At 30.8% G+C, this 17,048-nt stretch overlaps 1 protein-coding gene across 4 annotated transcripts in view; it reads right to left on the bottom strand.

Moving 5' to 3' along the window:
• LOC133575917 (uncharacterized) overlaps positions 1–17,048 on the bottom strand; it is a 32,003-nt gene that overhangs the window by 13,282 nt on the left and 1,673 nt on the right. For 2 of the 4 annotated variants that reach the window (XM_072912137.1, XM_072912138.1), the window contains exon 2: positions 2,820–3,059. In XM_072912137.1, coding sequence (XP_072768238.1) covers positions 2,820–3,045 — 226 coding nt within the window. In that variant the 5' untranslated portion in view covers positions 3,046–3,059. The remainder of the gene's footprint in view (positions 1–2,819; positions 3,060–17,048) is intronic. The other 2 variants (XM_061928838.2, XM_072912139.1) reach the window with 1 other exon arrangement.

The following is a 17,048-nucleotide window of genomic DNA, read 5'->3' as shown; positions in this document are numbered from 1 at the left end:
AACAATGCTGTATTTATATTATTCACATGTGAATAATGCTGTATTTATATTATTCACATATGAATAATGCTGTATAATAGACTGTATTTATATTATTCACATGTGAATAATGCTGTATAATAGACTATTTATATTATTCACATGTGAATAATGCTGTATTTATATTATTCACATGTGAATAATGCTGTATAATAGACTGTATTTATATTATTCACATGTAAATAATGCTGTATGATAGACTATATTATTCACATGTGAATAATGCTGTAAAATACTGTAAATTATTCACATGTGAATAATGCTGTATAATAGACTGTATTTATATTATTCACATGTGAATAATGCTGTATAATAGACTATATTATTCACATGTGAATAATGCTGTATAATAGACTGTATTTATATTATTCACATGTGAATAATGCTGTAAAATACTGTATATTCACATGTGAATAATGCTGTATAATACTGTATTTATATTATTCACATGTGAAGAATGCTGTAAAATACTGTATATTCACATGTGAATAATGCTGTATAATACTGTATTTATATTATTCACATGTAAATGCTGTATTTATATTATTCACATGTGAATAATGCTGTATAATAGACTATATTATTCACATGTGAATAATGCTGCATAATAGACTGTATTTATATTATTCACATGTGAATAATGCTGTATAATAGACTATTTATATTAGTCACATGTGAATAATGCTGTAAAATACTGTACATTATTCACATGTGAATAATGCTGTATAATACTGTATTTATATTATTCACATGTGAATAATGCTGTATAATAGACTATATTCACATGTAAATAATGCTGTATAATACTGTATTTATATTCACATGTAAATAATGCTGTATAATAGACTGTATTTATATTATTCACGTGTGAATAATGCTGTATAATAGCCTGTATTTATATTATTCACGTGTGAATAATGCTGTATAATAGACTATTTATATTATTCACATGTAAATAATGCTGTATAATAGACTATTTATATTATTCACATGTGAATAATGCTGTATAATAGACTGTATTTATATTCACATGTAAATAATGCTTTATAATAGACTGTATTTATATTCACATGTAAATAATGCTGTATAATAGACTATATTATTCACATGTGAATAATGCTGTAAAATACTGTAAATTATTCACATGTGAATAATGCTGTATAATACTGTATTTATATTATTCACATGTGAATAATGCTGTATAATAGACTGTATTTATATTATTCACATGTGAATAATGCTGTATAATACTGTATTTATATTATTCACATGTGAATGCTGTATAATACTGTAGTTATATTATTCACATGTGAATAATGCTGTATAATACTGTAGTTATATTATTCACATGTGAATAATGCTGTATAATAGACTTTGTTATTTACATGTGAATAATGCTGTATAATAGACTATTATTCACATGTGAATAATGCTGTATAATAGCCTATTTATATTATTCACGTGTGAATAATGCTGTATTTATATTATTCACGTGTGAATAATGCTGTATTTATATTATTCACATATGAATAATGCTGTATTTATATTATTCACATGTGAATAATGCTGTATTTATATTATTCACATGTGAATAATATAAATACAGCATTATTCACATTTGAATAATGCTGTATTTATATTATTCACATGTGAATAATGCTGTATTTATATTATTCACATGTGAATAATATAAATACAGCATTATTCAAATGTGAATAATGCTGTATAATACTGTATTAATATTATTCACATGTGAATAATGCTGTATTTATATTATTCACATGTGAATAATGCTGTATAATAAACTGTATTTATGTTATTCACATGTGAATAATGCTGTATAATAGACTATATTATTCACATGTGAATAATGCTGTATAATAGACTGTATTTATATTATTCACATGTGAATAATGCTGTATAATAGACTATATTATTCACATGTGAATAAAGTTGTATAATAGACTGTATTTATATTATTCACATGTTAAAAATACCTAAGTGTTTATTGTGAGCGAACTGTGGTGCTGAACTTCCCCGGGGGATCAATAAAGTACTTTCTACTCTATTCTATTCCAGGAAAACCGTAGTTGTTGGCAGGTATGGCAAAGAGACGGGTCAAGATTTTAACACAGGTTTGAAAAAACAAACAAAAACGGAAAATATTTTGTTATATTTTTACAGAGATAAAAGACAAAAAAAAAAAGACGGATTTCCGACCACAGACGGAAAAATGACATGCCTGCTAGGACGACGGAAGCGGGAAACGAACCTGGAACCCTCAAGTTACCAAGCGAGCCACGCTGGTTGGTGAGCGCGTCAAGGTTCCCCCAAATTGCCAAGATACCTGTGGCGGTGGGGGTGTGGGTGTGGTCACCATGATGTCACCGCATCATTTCAAAAGGGTCAATAGTGCACAAATAACAGGCGATGTATAAGGTCACCACCTGCGGGTGGTCATGTTTTTATACCATCTTCATATTTCCCATGATCTCAAACACACCACCGTGCCTGAAAGGGGATTGGCGGAGAATGAGGAAGTGTTTGCACGGCATAAGATTGGCAATAAAAGTTGAAAATAGCGTCGGATTTTGAGAGACTTGTACGTTTTATTATTTTTATTTGTTTTCAGGTAAAAAAAAAAAAGGTATTTTAAAAAGGTTGATATTGCACTACTAAATGATTCAAACATGTATGAGAATTTGAATTGTTTGTTGATTTTTGGTTGCTTTTAGTTGGAAGTTTTCCAGGGAGAGGTATAAGAAGTGTGGAAGACTCACCCATGGGTGGGAATCCAGCAAAGGAGTTGTAGGAAAGCGGCATGCGCCACTGGTACTGAACATAAGGAGGCGGAGCTTGCATGTAAAACAGGGGTTGTGCGGCCACAGGGTGGGTGGGCGGTCCTGGGTCTAGCCTGGGGTTCTGGGGCCTGCCGGGGTCCTGCTGTCCGTTGAGGGGGTGAGGCTGTGGCTGGCCATCCCACCGACGGTTGCTGCTGGCCGCCATGGTTGTCAAATCTTCTAAACAGCAAGGGAAACATTTCATAAAACTACACATAATTGTCATTTTTAAAGACTAAAAATAATCCATGTCATAAAACTACACAAAATTGTCATTTTTAAAGACTAAAAGTAATCCATGTCATAAAACTACACAGTCATTTTTAAAGACTAAAAATAATCCATGTCATAAAACTACAGTCATTTTTAAAGACTAAAAATAATCCATGTCATAAAACTACACAGTCATTTTTAAAGACTAAAAATAATCCATGTCATAAAACTACAGAGTCATTTTTAAAGACTAAAAATAATCCATGTCATAAAACTACACATAATAGTCATATTTAAAGACTAAAAATAATCCATGTCATAAAACTACACATAATTGTCATTTTTAAAGACTAAAAATAATCCATGTCATAAAACTACACATAATAATTTTTAAAGACTAAAAATAATCAGTGTCATAAAACTACACATAATAGTATTTTTTAAAGACTAAAAATAATCCATGTCATAAAACTACACAGTCATTTTTAAAGACTAAAAATAATCTATGTCATAAAACTACACATAATAGTCATATTTAAAGACTAAAAATAATCCATGCCATAAAACTACACATAATTGTAATTTTTAAAGACTAAAAATAATCCATGTCATAAAACTACACATAATAGTCATTTTTAAAGACTAAAAATAATCCATGTCATAAAACTACAGTCATTTTTAAAGACTAAAAATAATCCATGTCATAAAACTACACATAATAGTCATATTTAAAGACTAAAAATAATCCATGCCATAAAACTACACATAATTGTAATTTTTAAAGACTAAAAATAATCCATGTCATAAAACTACACATAATTGTCATTTTTAAAGACTAAAAATAATCCATGTCATAAAACTACACATAATAGTCATTTTTAAAGACTAAAAATAATCCATGTCATAAAACTACACAGTCATTTTTAAAGACTAAACAATCCATGTCATAAAACTACAGTCATTTTAAAGACTAAAAATAATCCATGCCATAAAACCACACGCAATTGTCATTTTTAAAGACTAAACAAAATCCATGTCATAAAACTACACATAATAGTCATATTTAAAGACTAAAAATAATCCATGCCATAAAACTACACATAATTGTAATTTTTAAAGACTAAAAATAATCCATGTCATAAAACTACACATAATTGTCATTTTTAAAGACTAAAAATAATCCATGTCATAAAACTACACATTCATTTTTAAAGACTAAAAATAATCCATGTCATAAAACTACACAGTAATCTTTAAAGACTAAAAATAATCCATGTCATAAAACTACACATTCATTTTTAAAGACTAAAAATAATCCATGTCATAAAACTACACAGTAATTTTTAAAGACTAAAAATAATCCATGCCATAAAACCACACGCAATTGTCATTTTTAAAGACTAAACATATTCCATGTCATAAAACTACACATATTTTTCATTTTTAAAGACTAAAAATTATCCATGTCATAAAACTACACATAATTGTCATTTTTAAAAACTAAAAATAATCCATGCCATAAAACTACACGTAATTGTAATTTTTAAAGACTAAACATAATCCATGTCATAAAACTAGTCAAATTTAAAGACTAAAAATAATCCATGCCATAAAACTACACATAATTGTAATTTTTAAAGACTAAAAATAATCCATGCCATAAAACTACACATAATTGTCATTTTTAAAGACTAAAAATAATCCATGTCATAAAACTACACATTTATTTTTAAAGACTAAAAATAATCCATGTCATAAAACTACACAGTAATTTTTAAAGACTAAAAATAATCCATGTCATAAAACTACAGTCATTTTTAAAGACTAAAAATAATCCATGTCATAAAACTACAGTCATTTTAAAGACTAAAAATAATCCATGCCATAAAACCACACGCAATTGTCATTTTTAAAGACTAAACATATTCCATGTCATAAAACTACACATATTTTTCATTTTTAAAGACTAAAAATTATCCATGTCATAAAACTACACATAATTGTCATTTTTAAAAACTAAAAATAATCCATGCCATAAAACTACACGTAATTGTCATTTTTAAAGACTAAACATAATCCATGTCATAAAACTAGTCATTTTTAAAGACTAAAAATAATCCATGCCATAAAACTACACATAATTGTAATTTTTAAAGACTAAAAATAATCCATGTCATAAAACTACACATAATTGTCATTTTTAAAGACTAAAAATAATCCATGTCATAAAACTACACATTCATTTTTAAAGACTAAAAATAATCCATGTCATAAACCTACACCGTAATTTTTAAAGACTAAAAATAATCCATGTCATAAAACTACACAGTCATTTTTAAAGACTAAAAATAATCCATGTCATAAAACTACAGTCATTTTAAAGACTAAAAATAATCCATGCCATAAAACCACACGCAATTGTCATTTTTAAAGACTAAACATATTCCATGTCATAAAACTACACATATTTTTCATTTTTAAAGACTAAAAATTATCCATGTCATAAAACTACACATAATTGTCATTTTTAAAAACTAAAAATAATTCATGTCATAAAACTACACAATAGTCATTTTTAAAGACTAAAAATAATCCATGTCATAAAACTACAGTCATTTTTAAAGACTAAAAATAATCCATGTCATAAAACTACACATAATAGTCATTTAAAGACTAAAAATAATCCATGCCATAAAACTACACATAATTGTAATTTTTAAAAACTAAAAATAATCCATGTCATAAAACTACACATAATTGTCATTTTTAAAGACTAAAAATAATCCATGTCATAAAACTACACATTCATTTTTAAAGACTAAAAATAATCCATGTCATAAAACTACACAGTAATTTTTAAAGACTAAAAATAATCCATGTCATAAAACTACACAGTCATTTTTAAAGACTAAAAATAATCCATGTCATAAAACTACAGTCATTTTAAAGACTAAAAATAATCCATGCCATAAAACCACACGCAATTGTCATTTTTAAAGACTAAAAATAATCCATGTCATAAAACTACACATAATAGTCATTTTTAAAGACTAAAAATAATCCATGTCATTAAACTACACAAGTAATTTTTAAAGACTAAAAATAATCCATGTCATAAAACTACACAATTGTCATCTTTAAAAACTAATAATCCATGTCATAAAACTACACTAGTCATTTTTAAAAACTAATAACCCATGTCATAAAACTACACATAATTGTCATTTTTAAAGACTAAAAATAATCCATGTCATAAAACTACACATAATTTTCTTTTTAAAGACTAAAAATAATCCATGTCATAAAACTACACAGTCATTTTTAAAGACTAACAATAATCCATGTCATAAAACTACACATAAGTCATTTTTAAAGACTAAAAACAATCCATGTCAAAAAACTACACATAATTGTAATTTTTAAAGACTAAAAGTAATCCATGTCATAAAACTACACATAATGGTCATTTTTAAAAACTAAAAATAATCCATGTCATAAAACTACACATAATAGTCATTTTTAAAGACTAAAAATAATCCATGTCATAAAACTACAGTCATTTTTAAAGACTAAAAATAATCCATGTCATAAAACTACACATAATAGTCATATTTAAAGACTAAAAATAATCCATGCCATAAAACTACACATAATTGTCATTTGTAAAGACTAAAAATAATCCATGTCATAAAACTACACATAATTGTCATTTTTAAATACTAAAAATAATCCATGTCATAAAACTACACATTCATTTTTAAAGACTAAAAATAATCCATGTCATAAAACTACACAGTAATTTTTAAAGACTAAAAATAATCCATGTCATAAAACTACAGTCATTTTTAAAGACTAAAAATAATCCATGTCATAAAACTACAGTCATTTTAAAGACTAAAAATAATCCATGCCATAAAACCACACGCAATTGTCATTTTTAAAGACTAAACATATTCCATGTCATAAAACTACACATATTTTTCATTTTTAAAGACTAAAAATTATCCATGTCATAAAACTACACATAATTGTCATTTTTAAAAACTAAAAATAATCCATGCCATAAAACTACACGTAATTGTCATTTTTAAAGACTAAACATAATCCATGTCATAAAACTAGTCATTTTTAAAGACTAAAAATAATCCATGTCATAAAACTACACATAATAGTAATTTTTAAAGACTAAAAATAATCCATGTCATAAAACTACACATAATAGTCATTTTTAAAGACTAAAAATAATCCATGTCATTAAACTACACAAGTAATTTTTAAAGACTAAAAATAATCCATGTCATAAAACTACACAATTGTCATCTTTAAAAACTAATAATCCATGTCATAAAACTACACAATTGTCATTTTTAAAAACTAATAATAATCCATGTCATAAAACTACACAATAGTCATTTTTAAAGACTAACAATAATCCATGTCATAAAACTACACATAATTGTCATTTTTAAAGACTAAAAATAATCCATGTCATAAAACATTACGTTCCAGGGACTTGTGCAATGACAATAATCAATTTATCATCCAGTTTAGATTTTATTAAATAAAGTAATTTTATTGTAATTTAACCAATTTCATTTATTAGCAATTTCCAGGACATTTTAGGCAAAAAAAAAATAAATAATAATAATTTCTTTACAAACAAAAATGAATAAGATAAATATTGCTAATAATTTGGCTAAATACACCAAACTAACCCATAAGTCTGGCCATCTCTGCTTAAACTCACAGATTTCCTGGAATTCCAGGTTTTCCAGGAAATGTTTCCCCATTCAAAATTAATTTGCACCAAATTTCCACCCGATTCAAACCATTCCACCATCCTGGAAATTCAAAGTACCCTTTTCCAAGTTCAAAAAAATTCCAGGATTTTCCCGGATTCCTGGTTCTCCAAAGCCCTATTTCCACCCTTTATTCTGGCGACTACTCCTTCCACATTTTTCAACACATTTCAACCATTCCCCCTTCAACATATTCCACTCACCTTGGACATTCACACTATCATTTTTTCCAAGTTCAAAAAAATTCCAGGAATTCCCGATTTTTCCAAATGCTTTTTTCTGGCGACTACTCCTTCCACATTTATACCGCCAAAACATTCCTCTTAATCAGAACTAAAAACTACGTTTTTTTGAAAAGGACAAATTCCTGGTTTCCCCGAAATTCCAGGAATTCCGTAGTACAATTTTTTCTAATTAAAAATGTTATTGCAACATTTTCACCAATTGGAAAAAAATTCCAACACCAACTCATTCAGAACATTCAAGTTTTTCAGCATTTAAAAAAAAATTCCCACTTTTCCCGAAATTTCCATGAAATTCCCATTGAATTCATAAGACATTTTTCAAAGTTCCACAACTCCCATGTTTCTTATCCGATTCAAACCGTTTTATCTTCAAAATATCCAGCCTGTTCAGGAATTGTGTGCTTTCCTTCAAAAAAATCTAAAAAAAAAACTCCCGGATTTCCCGAAATTCCAGGAATTGTGTGATACCATTTCGCAATTAAACATATTACTTCAACATTTCTCCACCGATTTGAACAATTCCTACACACCAACCATTTCAACTCATTCGCGTTTTTTTGTTTTTGTTTAAGCATTTTCCAAAAATTCCCGCTTTTCCCCAAATTTCCATGAAATTCCCATTGAAATAAATGGTACATTTTTCAAAGTTCCACAACTCCCACACTTTATATCCGATTCAAACCGTTTTATCTTCAAAATATTCAGCCTGTTCAGGAATTGTGTGCTCTACTTCAACAATTCTAAAAAAAAAATTCCCAGATTTCTTAGAATTCCCAGTTTTTAGGGACATTTTCCCCATTCAAAATAATTATCCATTTTTCAAACTTCCACATTCTTCAACCGATTCAAACCATTGCACCTTACACACATTCCACCTTTCCTGGAAATTCAAACAAACATTTTCCCACGTTCAACTAATTTCCAGGAATTCCTGGTTTTTTTTCTAACCTTATTTCCAACCTTTTTTTATTTTTAGTGTGAGGACTCCTTTCACATTTTTCAGCCCATTTCAACCATTCCACTTTCCAAACATTCCTCTTAGGACAAAAAACAAGTTGGTTTGGGAACTGGAAAAATTCCCGCTTTTCCCGAAAGTCCGTAATAAAAAAAGTGTTACTCCTTCAACATTTCTTGACCGATTTAAACAATTCCAACACCAACCAATTCAGCACATTCATGCCCTTAATCATTTTCCAAAAATCCCACTTCCACCAAAATTCCAGGAAGTTCCCGTTAAAATGAATGGGACCTATTTCCAGGTTGCACAATTCCCACATTCTTTAACCGATTCGATCCATTCCAACACATTCCACTCATCCTAGAAATTCAAACAAATATTTTCCCACATTCAACTAATTTCCAGGAATTCCAGTATTTTTTCCTAACCTTATTTCCAACCGTTTTTTTTTTAGTGCGATGACTCCTTTCACATTTCTCAACCATTCTACTGTCCAAACATACCTCTTAATCAGGACAAAAAACTAGTTGGTTTAGGAACTGGAAAAATTCCCGCTTTTCCCGAAAGTCCGTAATAAAAAGTGTTACTACTTCAACATTTCTTGACCGATTTAAACAATTCCACCATTCTGGAAATTGAAGCTACCCTTTTTCCAAGTTCAAAAAAATTCCCAGATTTTCCAGAATTCCTGGTTTTCCAAAGACCTATTTCCACCTTTTTTTCTGGCGACTACTCCTCCCACATTTTTCAACCCACTTCAACTGTTCCACCGTCAAAACATTTCTCTCAATCAGGACAAAAAAACAAAGTTGTTTTTTGAACTGGAAAAATTCCCAGTTTCCCCCAAATTCCAGGAATTCTCAATTCAACATGTTACTACTTCAACATTTCTCGACCGATTTGAAAAATTCCAACACTGACCATTTCAACTCTTTCAGACTATTCAAGTTTTTTTTTTTTTTACCATTTTCAAAAACATTCCCGATTTTCCCGAAATTCCCTAATACCACTTACTACTTCAACATTTCTTGACTGATTTAAACAATTCTAACACAAACCAATTCAGCTCATTCAGGACATTCATGCTCTTAATCATTTTCCAAAAAAAATCCCACTTTCCTCAAAATTCTCAAATTTCCAGGAAGTTCCCATTTAAATGAATGGGACATTTTTCCAGGTTGCACAATTCCCACATTTTTCAACCTATTCAAACCATTCCAACATCAACACATTCCATTCATCCTGGAAATTCAAACAAACATTTTCCCACGTTCAACTAATTTCCAGGAATTACATTTTTTTTTCTAACCTTATTTCCAACCTTTTTTTTTTTTAGTGCGATGACTCCTTTCACATTTTTCAACCATTCTACTGTCCAAACATACCTCTTAATCAGGACAAAAAACTAGTTGGTTTAGGAACTGGAAAAATTCCCGCTTTTCCCGAAAGTCCGTAGTAAAAAGTGTTAATACTTCAACATTTCTTGACCGATTTAAACAATTCCACCATTCTGGAAATTGAAGCTACCCTTTTTCCAAGTTTAAAAAAATTCCCAGATTTTCCAGAATTCCTGGTTTTCCAAAACTTTATTTCCACCTTTTTTTTTCTGGCGACTACTCCTCCCACATTTTTCAACCCACTTCAACTGTTCCACCGTCAAAACATTTCTCTCAATCAGGACAAAAAAACAAAGTTGTTTTTTGAACTGGAAAAATTCCCAGTTTCCCCCAAATTCCAGGAATTCTCAATTCAACATGTTACTACTTCAACATTTCTCGACCGATTTGAAAAATTCCAACACTGACCATTTCAACTCATTCAGACTATTCAAGTTTTTTTTGTTTTTTTTTACCATTTTCAAAAACATTCCCGATTTTCCCGAAATTCCCTAATACCACTTACTACTTCAACATTTCTTGACTGATTTAAACAATTCTAACACAAACCAATTCAGCTCATTCAGCTCATTCATGCTCCTAATCATTTTCCAAAAAAATCCCACTTTCCTCAAAATTCCCAAATTTCCAGGAAGTTCCCATTTAAATGAATGGGACATTTTTCCAGGTTGCACAATTCCCACATTTTTCAACCTATTCAAACCATTCCAACATCAACACATTCCACTCATCCTGGAAATTCAAACAAACATTTTCCCACGTTCAACTAATTTCCAGGAATTCCAGTATTTTTTTCTAACCTTATTTCCAACCTTTTTTTTTTTTTAGTGCAATGACTCCTTTCACATTTTTCAACCATTCTACTGTCCAAACATACCTCTTAATCAGGACAAAAAACTAGTTGGTTTAGGAACTGGAAAAATTCCCGCTTTTCCCGAAAGTCCGTAATCAATGTTTATTTAAGTATTACTACTTCAACATTTCTTGACCGATTTAAACAATTCCACCATTCTGGAAATTGAAGCTACCCTTTTTCCAAGTTTAAAAAAATTCCCAGATTTTCCAGAATTCCTGGTTTTCCAAAACTTTATTTCCACCTTTTTTTTTCTGGCGACTACTCCTCCCACATTTTTCAACCCACTTCAACTGTTCCACCGTCAAAACATTTCTCTCAATCAGGACAAAAAAACAAAGTTGTTTTTTGAACTGGAAAAATTCCCAGTTTCCCCCAAATTCCAGGAATTCACAATTCAACATGTTACTTCAACATTTCTCGACCGATTTGAAAAATTCCAACACTGACCATTTCAACTCATTCAGACTATTCAAGTTGTTTTTTTTACCATTTTCAAAAACATTCCCGATTTTCCCGAAATTCCCTAATACCACTTACTACTTCAACATTTCTTGACTGATTTAAACAATTCTAACTCAAACCAATTCAGCTCATTAATGCTCCTAATCATTTTCCAAAAAAATCCCACTTTCCTCAAAATTCCCAAATATCCAGGAAGTTCCCATTTAAATGAATGGGACATTTTTCCAGGTTGCACAATTCCCACATTTTTCAACCTATTCAAACCATTCCAACATCAACACATTCCACTCATCCTGGAAATTCAAACAAACATTTTCCCACGTTAAACTAATTTCCAGGAATTCCAGTATTTTTTTCTAACATTATTTCCAACCTTTTTTTTTTTTTTTTAGTGCAATGACTCCTTTCACATTTTTCAACCATTCTACTGTCCAAACATACCTCTTAATCAGGACAAAAAACTAGTTGGTTTAGGAACTGGAAAAATTCCCGCTTTTCCCGAAAGTCCGTAATAAAAAGTGTTAATACTTCAACATTTCTTGACCGATTTAAACAATTCCACCATTCTGGAAATTGAAGCTACCCTTTTTCCAAGTTTAAAAAAAATTCCCAGATTTTCCAGAATTCCTGGTTTTCCAAAGACCTATTTCCACCTTTTTTTCTGGCGACTACTCCTCCCACATTTTTCAACCCACTTCAACTGTTCCACCGTCAAAACATTTCTCTCAATCAGGACAAAAAAACAAAGTTGTTTTTTGAACTGGAAAAATTCCCAGTTTCCCCCAAATTCCAGGAATTCACAATTCAACATGTTACTACTTCAACATTTCTCGACCGATTTGAAAAATTCCAACACCGACCATTTCAACTCATTCAGACTATTCAAGTTTGTTTTTTTTACCATTTTCAAAAACATTCCCGATTTCCCCGAAATTCCCTAATACCACTTACTAATTCAACATTTCTTGACTGATTTAAACAATTCTAACTCAAACCAATTCAGCTCATTCAGGACATTCATGCTCCTAATCATTTTCTAAAAAAATCCCACTTTCCTCAAAATTCCCAAATTTCCAGGAAGTTCCCATTTAAATGAATGGGACATTTTTCCAGGTTGCACAATTCCCACATTTTTCAACCTATTCAAACCATTCCAACAGAAACACATTCCACTCATCCTTGAAATTCAAACAAACATTTTCCCACGTTCAACTAATTTCCAGGAATTACATTTTTTTTTCTAACCTTATTTCCAACCTTTTTTTTTTTAGTGCGATGACTCCTTTCACATTTTTCAACCATTCTACTGTCCAAACATACCTCCTAATCAGGACAAAAAACTAGTTGGTTTAGGAACTGGAAAAATTCCCGCTTTTCCCGAAAGTCCGTAATCAATGTTTATTTAAGTATTACTACTTCAACATTTCTTGACCGATTTAAACAATTCCACCATTCTGGAAATTGAAGCTACCCTTTTTCAAAGTTTAAAAAAAATTCCCAGATTTTCCAGAATTCCTGGTTTTCCAAAGCTTTATTTCCACCTTTTTTTTCTGGCGACTACTCCTCCCACATTTTTCAACCCACTTCAACTGTTCCACCGTCAAAACATTTCTCTCAATCAGGACAAAAAAAAGAGTTGTTTTTGGAACTGGAAAAATTCCCAGTTTTTCCCAAATTCCAGGAATCCTCAATTCAACATGTTACTACTTCAACATTTCTCGACCGATTTGAAAAATTCCAACACCGACCATTTCAACTCATTCAGACTATTCAAGTTGTTTTTTTTACCATTTTCAAAAACATTCCCGATTTTCCCAAAATTCCCTAATACCACTTACTACATCAACATTTCTTGACTGATTTAAACAATTCTAACACAAACCAATTCAGCTCATTCAGGACATTCATGCTCCTAATCATTTTCCAAAAAAATCCCACTTTCCTCAAAATTCCCAAATTTCCAGGAAGTTCCCATTTATATGAATGGGACATTTTTCCAGGTTGCACAATTCCCAAATTTTTCAACCTATTCAAACCATTCCAACATCAACACATTCCACTCATCCTGGAAATTCAAACAAACATTTTCCCACGTTCAACTAATTTCCAGGAATTCCATTTTTTTTTCTAACCTTATTTCCGACCTTTTTTTTTTTTTAGTGCGATGACTCCTTTCACATTTTTCAACCATTCTACTGTCCAAACATACCTCTTAATCAGGACAAAAAACTAATTGGTTTAGGAACTGGAAAAATTCCCGCTTTTCCCGAAAGTCCGTAATAAAAAGTGTTAATACTTCAACATTTCTTGACCGATTTAAACAATTCCACCATTCTGGAAATTGAAGCTACCCTTTTTCCAAGTTCAAAAAAATTCCCAGATTTTCCAGAATTCCTGGTTTTCCAAAACTTTATTTCCACCTTTTTTTCTGGCGACTACTCCTCCCACATTTTTCAACCCACTTCAACTGTTCCACCGTCAAAACATTTCTCTCAATCAGGACAAAAAAACAAAGTTGTTTTTTGAACTGGAAAAATTCCCAGTTTCCCCCAAATTCCAGGAATTCTCAATTCAACATGTTACTACTTCAACATTTCTCGACCGATTTGAAAAATTCCAACACAGACCATTTCAACTCATTCAGACTATTCAAGTTTTTTTTTTTTTACCATTTTCAAAAACATTCCCGATTTTCCCGAAATTCCCTAATACCACTTACTACTTCAACATTTCTTGACTGATTTAAACAATTCTAACACAAACCAATTCAGCTCATTCAGGACATTCATGCTCTTAATCATTTTAAAAAAAAATCCCACTTTCCTCAAAATTCCCAAATTTCCCATTTAAATGAATGGGACATTTTTCCAGGTTGCACAATTCCCACATTTTTCAACCTATTCAAACCATTCCAACATCAACACATTCCACTCATCCTGGAAATTCAAACAAACATTTTCCCACGTTCAACTAATTTCCAGGAATTAAATTTTTTTTTCTAACCTTATTTCCAACCTTTTTTTTTTTTTAGTGTGATCACTCCTTTCACATTTTTCAACCATTCTACTGTCCAAACATACCTCTTAATCAGGACAAAAAACTAGTTGGTTTAGGAACTGGAAAAATTCCCGCTTTTCCCGAAAGTCCGTAATCAATGTTTATTTAAGTATTACTACTTCAACATTTCTTGACCGATTTAAACAATTCCACCATTCTGGAAATCGAAGCTACCCTTTTTCCAAGTTCAAAAAAATTCCCAGATTTTCCAGAATTCCTGGTTTTCCAAAGACCTATTTCCACCTTTTTTTCTGGCGACTACTCCTCCCACATTTTTCAACCCACTTCAACTGTTCCACCATCAAAACATTTCTCTCAATCAGGACAAAAAACAAAGATGTTTTTTGAACTGGAAAAATTCCCAGTTTCCCCCAAATTCCAGGAATTCACAATTCAACATGTTACTACTTCAACATTTCTCGACCGATTTGAAAAATTCCAACACTGACCATTTCAACTCATTCAGACTATTCAAGTTGTTGTTTTTTACCATTTTCAAAAACATTCCCGATTTTCCCGAAATTCCCTAATACCACTTACTACTTCAACATTTGACTGATTTAAACAATTCTAACACAAACCAATTCAGCTCATTCGGGACATTAATGCTCTTAATCATTTTCCAAAAAAATCCCACTTTCCTCAAAATTCCCAAATTTCCAGGAAGTTCCCATTTAAATGAATGGGACATTTTTCCAGGTTGCACAATTCCCACATTTTTCAACCTATTCAAACCATTCCAACAGCAACACATTCCACTCATCCTGGAAATTCAAACAAACATTTTCCCACGTTCAACTAATTTCCAGGAATTAAATTTTTTTTTCTAACCTTATTTCCAACCTTTTTTTTTTTAGTGTGATCACTCCTTTCACATTTTTCAACCATTCTACTGTCCAAACATACCTCTTAATCAGGACAAAAAACTAGTTGGTTTAGGAACTGGAAAAATTCCCGCTTTTCCCGAAAGTCCGTAGTAAAAAGTGTTAATACTTCAACATTTCTTGACCGATTTAAACAATTCCACCATTCTGGAAATTGAAGCTACCCTTTTTCAAAGTTTAAAAAAAATTCCCAGATTTTCCAGAATTCCTGGTTTTCCAAAGCTTTATTTCCACCTTTTTTTCTGGCGACTACTCCTCCCACATTTTTCAACCCACTTCAACTGTTCCACCGTCAAAACATTTCTCTCAATCAGGACAAAAAAACAAAGTTGTTTTTTGAACTGGAAAAATTCCCAGTTTCCCCCAAATTCCAGGAATTCACAATTCAACATGTTACTACTTCAACATTTCTCGACCGATTTGAAAAATTCCAACACTGACCATTTCAACTCATTCAGACTATTCAAGTTTTTTGTTTTTTTTTAACCATTTTCAAAAACATTCCCGATTTTCCCGAAATTCCCTAATACCACTTACTACTTCAACATTTCTTGACTGATTTAAACAATTCTAACACAAACCAATTCAGCTCATTCAGCTCATTCATGCTCCTAATCATTTTCCAAAAAATCCCACTTTCTTCAAAATTCCCAAATTTCCAGGAAGTTCCCATTTAAATGAATGGAACATTTTTCCAGGTTGCACAATTCCCACATTTTTCAATCTATTCAAACCATTCCAACAGCAACACATTCCACTCATCCTAGAAATTCAAACAAATATTTTCCCACGTTCAACTAATTTCCAGGAATTCCATTTTTTTTTCTAACCTTATTTCCAACCTTTTTTTTTTTAGTGTGATCACTCCTTTCACATTTTTCAACCATTCTACTGTCCAAACATACCTCTTAATCAGGACAAAAAACAAGTTGGTTTAGGAACTGGAAAAATTCCCGCTTTTCCCGAAAGTCCGTAATCAATGTTTATTTAAGTATTACTACTTCAACATTTCTTGACCGATTTAAACAATTCCACCATTCTGGAAATTGAAGCTACCCTTTTTCAAAGTTTAAAAAAAATTCCCAGATTTTCCAGAATTCCTGGTTTTCCAAAGCTTTATTTCCACCTTTTTTTCTGGCGACTACTCCTCCCACATTTTTCAACCCACTTCAACTGTTCCACCGTCAAAACATTTCTCTCAATCAGGACAAAAAACAAAGATGTTTTTTGAACTGGAAAAATTCCCAGTTTTTCCCAAATTCCAGGAATTCTCAATTCAACATGTTACTACTTCAACA

This window comes from Nerophis lumbriciformis, linkage group LG33 (genome assembly GCF_033978685.3).
Source record: "Nerophis lumbriciformis linkage group LG33, RoL_Nlum_v2.1, whole genome shotgun sequence".
Taxonomy (NCBI): Eukaryota; Metazoa; Chordata; class Actinopteri; order Syngnathiformes; family Syngnathidae; genus Nerophis; species Nerophis lumbriciformis.
Note: the sequence above shows the minus strand (reverse complement) of the source record. Positions and strands in the feature narration are given on the sequence as shown.